Consider the following 3,004-nt stretch of genomic DNA (forward strand, 5'->3'; position numbering starts at 1 on the left):
TATGGAAGAATGTAAATGAGTTATTTCCAAAATTAATGCCTAAAAATATTTTTAGGACTGTAGTGAAAGGGGGGGGGTTGGGGTTTGACAAGGCCTCGATTCCAACACTTCCATTGTAAGGTGAAAACAAACTGTTTCTTCGCGTGAAAAGTAAGGGGAATGGGTTTAAGAAAAATATACATTACTTTATTATGCGTAAATTGAATAGCATTATTACCATATCTTTCGGTGGGGGGAGGGGATATTTTTCCATGGCTTTTCTCAGGGATATTTTCCGTGGGGGTTATTTTCCTCGGGGTGTTTTTCTGGAGGTGGGGTAAATACCAGCTATCGTAAAAGGATATGGAAAGATAAAAAAAAACCGCTAATACTTTAAATGCATCAAACAAGGCATGCACACTGCAGATTAAAACCAGAAAAGAACAGAAACGCCTAAAAATAAGAAATTAGGCCGACTTATATAGGCTGGCTTTTGAACGGCTCAGTGAGCCGTAATTCTCAGATTCAAAAAAAGGATGCAATTAGTATATTTCACGAAATTTTTTACGTTGTGCTTTCTTAGTGATAAACTAAACAAAATTATATGGATGAGGGTACTAACTTTCTTTCTGTAAAAAAAAAGGGGCAAATTATGTTGATACTAATTTTTTCTCTTCTTTTTAAGGCAAATTATGAAGAATGTATGGCGCCGCCGCCCGCCAAGAAAGCCAGAGATGACGAGGCAGCCCCAATGCGGCCTGGCAGAAAACTTAAGAGAGAGTGGATGGATAACTACAATGCCGAAGCTACGCAAGATCATGAAATAGCTGGCCCAGCCGCGCAAGAGCATAGCGCTGCCGCCCCGTCCACCCTCCAACACACGTTACCTGGTCCTTCGGGCACCCAAGCCCAGACGGATTATGCAAATGTGAGCATTTTTTCCTACCTATCTATTTATTCATTTTTCAGTCCTTTTCAATTCCCAATATAAACTTATCTCAGCGAGATATTAACCCCACACCCCCACTATTACATATCTAAATGTAATTTTTTACAATGAAACCACTCTTTTCTCTGCTCCCCCTCCCTCGGAGATATCTAAATATAATGTATTTTTTTTGCAAAGAAACCACTCTTTTCTAATCTTTGCTATCGCTTCGATATCTCATAAGCGAATATTTTTAGGTAATTTCTATTAATAATCATTGCCTTTGAAACTCAAAATGCTATTTTTTCTAATCTTTACTATTTTCTATGCATTCACCCAAATCTCTTCGCCGCTATCTCATAAGCGAATATATTTCATGGGTAATTTCTAGTCAATTAATGCTCACCATTTGAAACTCAAAATCTCCTATTTTTCACAATTGAATATCACAAAGTTTTAAGAGAGAAGGAACTGAGAGATTATTCCCATTTATCTATCTGTCACATATGGATCCCGTAATTTGCGCAAGGATATTTTTAAAATAGCCTTCAATCTTACAAACCCTTGCCAATATTTTAGTGATGGGGAAACATTGTTGACAATATACTGAGTTAACGGTTTACAGCATTTTGAAGTTCAAACTCGTTCATCTAACCTCCATAATTAAACTCATGTGTTTACTGAACCTGTAGAACGGAATTAGAGAGAAACTTGGACTTATGCAGTCTAAACGAATATTTCAACTTTTGGCGGACATTATGTAAACGGCTGGGAGCCGCGGAGCCGCGGAATGTGCCGGTGGGTCCGGGAAGCGCCAGAGGAAGCGCCGCGGGCCCAAGAAGCGCCGCGGGTCAGGAAAGCGTCACAGGGGTGCGCCGATGGCCCCGAGAAGCGCTGTGGGGCAAGGTTAGGGAAGCGCTGGGGGAAGCGCCAAAAAAAAAACCGGGTCCGAGAAGCGCCGCGGGCCAGGAATGCGCCGCATGGGGATGCGCCGCATGGGATGCGCCCCGGGAAGCGCCGCAGGGATGCGCCGCAGGGAAGCGCCGCAGGGATGCGCCGCAGGGATCCACGGGCCCAAGAAGCGCCGCGGGTCAGGAAAGCGTCACAGGGGTGCGCCGATGGCCCCGAGAAGCGCTGTGGGGAATGTTTAGGTAAGCGGTGGGGTAAGCCCAAAAAAAAAAAAAAAAAAAAAAATTTGGAACAATGTGAAAAAAAACGAATAAATTGTCGCCTTGTATGTCATATATTAGATTATCATCAGTTGAATTAACCATATGTTACTAAGCAATAATAATCCAATTTTAAAAGCGGTAGGGGTGATTTGAACACTTTGAAAATAAGCTATTTTTTCATTTATAGATTGTCCTGGTTCCATACTTGCCATCTCCCCCCTGCTCGTCAGTTGGAGAAGGAGAAGAAGATGCATCTTTGGAGCTCCCCAACAATTCAACATGGGATGATAGCATTGAAGTACCTTTTAATATTGATGAGTTTTTAGATGATTTTCTTTTTAATTTAGATAATAGCACAGTTGAGCTGGTAGACTTGAGCCAAATTACCTGGAAAATTTTCTACTATTTAAAAAACTATTTAACTGGGACCCCTCCCCCCTCCTAACCCCACACGACTCCACTTCGAACAACTGAGGGGGAGCATTCGCCAGATATTGTTGAACAACTTGGGGGAGGGGATAATATACAAGAGGTGGAGGGGGGTGCAACTCTCCCAGACTTTCAGCTGTCCAACGGAATTTTATATAATATAGTTGTTTTCACTGCGACGTTTGGGGATCCTTTTAATACACTTATGGCGGGAAAATTTGTTTTTGACTCTGTAGAGATTGTGCATGAATATGTAGATAAAATTCGTACACTTCTGGAGAATCAAATTCAATTGTGGGGAGGTAGGGATTCAATTAAGGCTTATATTGTTTTAAAAGTGTTTTATTGAAATGAGGGAAAAAATGAGGTGTATTATTATTTTATACATTCCTAAATGCGTGTGGTTTATTCAAATTTAGAAAATTTTGGGGGGGTTTTTATGGAGTGGGTGGATCAAATTATAACGCATCTTGAGAACTATAATGAAAATGGGAGT

General features: G+C 41.1%; 1 protein-coding gene across 1 annotated transcript in view; it reads left to right on the forward strand.

Annotated features, from left to right (window-relative positions):
- Window positions 1-682: 682 nt before the first annotated feature.
- LOC148942802 (uncharacterized) overlaps window positions 683-3,004 on the forward strand; it is a 54,649-nt gene continuing 52,327 nt past the window's right edge. Inside the window, exon 1 of the mRNA XM_089102361.1 lies at window positions 683-838. Within this exon, the coding sequence (XP_088958487.1) occupies window positions 683-838 (156 nt within the window). The remainder of the gene's footprint in view (window positions 839-3,004) is intronic.

Source organism: Artemia sp. Qi Xiang Cuo, chromosome 16, assembly GCF_049724085.1.
Source record: "Artemia sp. Qi Xiang Cuo chromosome 16, ASM4972408v1, whole genome shotgun sequence".
NCBI lineage: Eukaryota > Metazoa > Arthropoda > Branchiopoda > Anostraca > Artemiidae > Artemia > Artemia sp. Qi Xiang Cuo.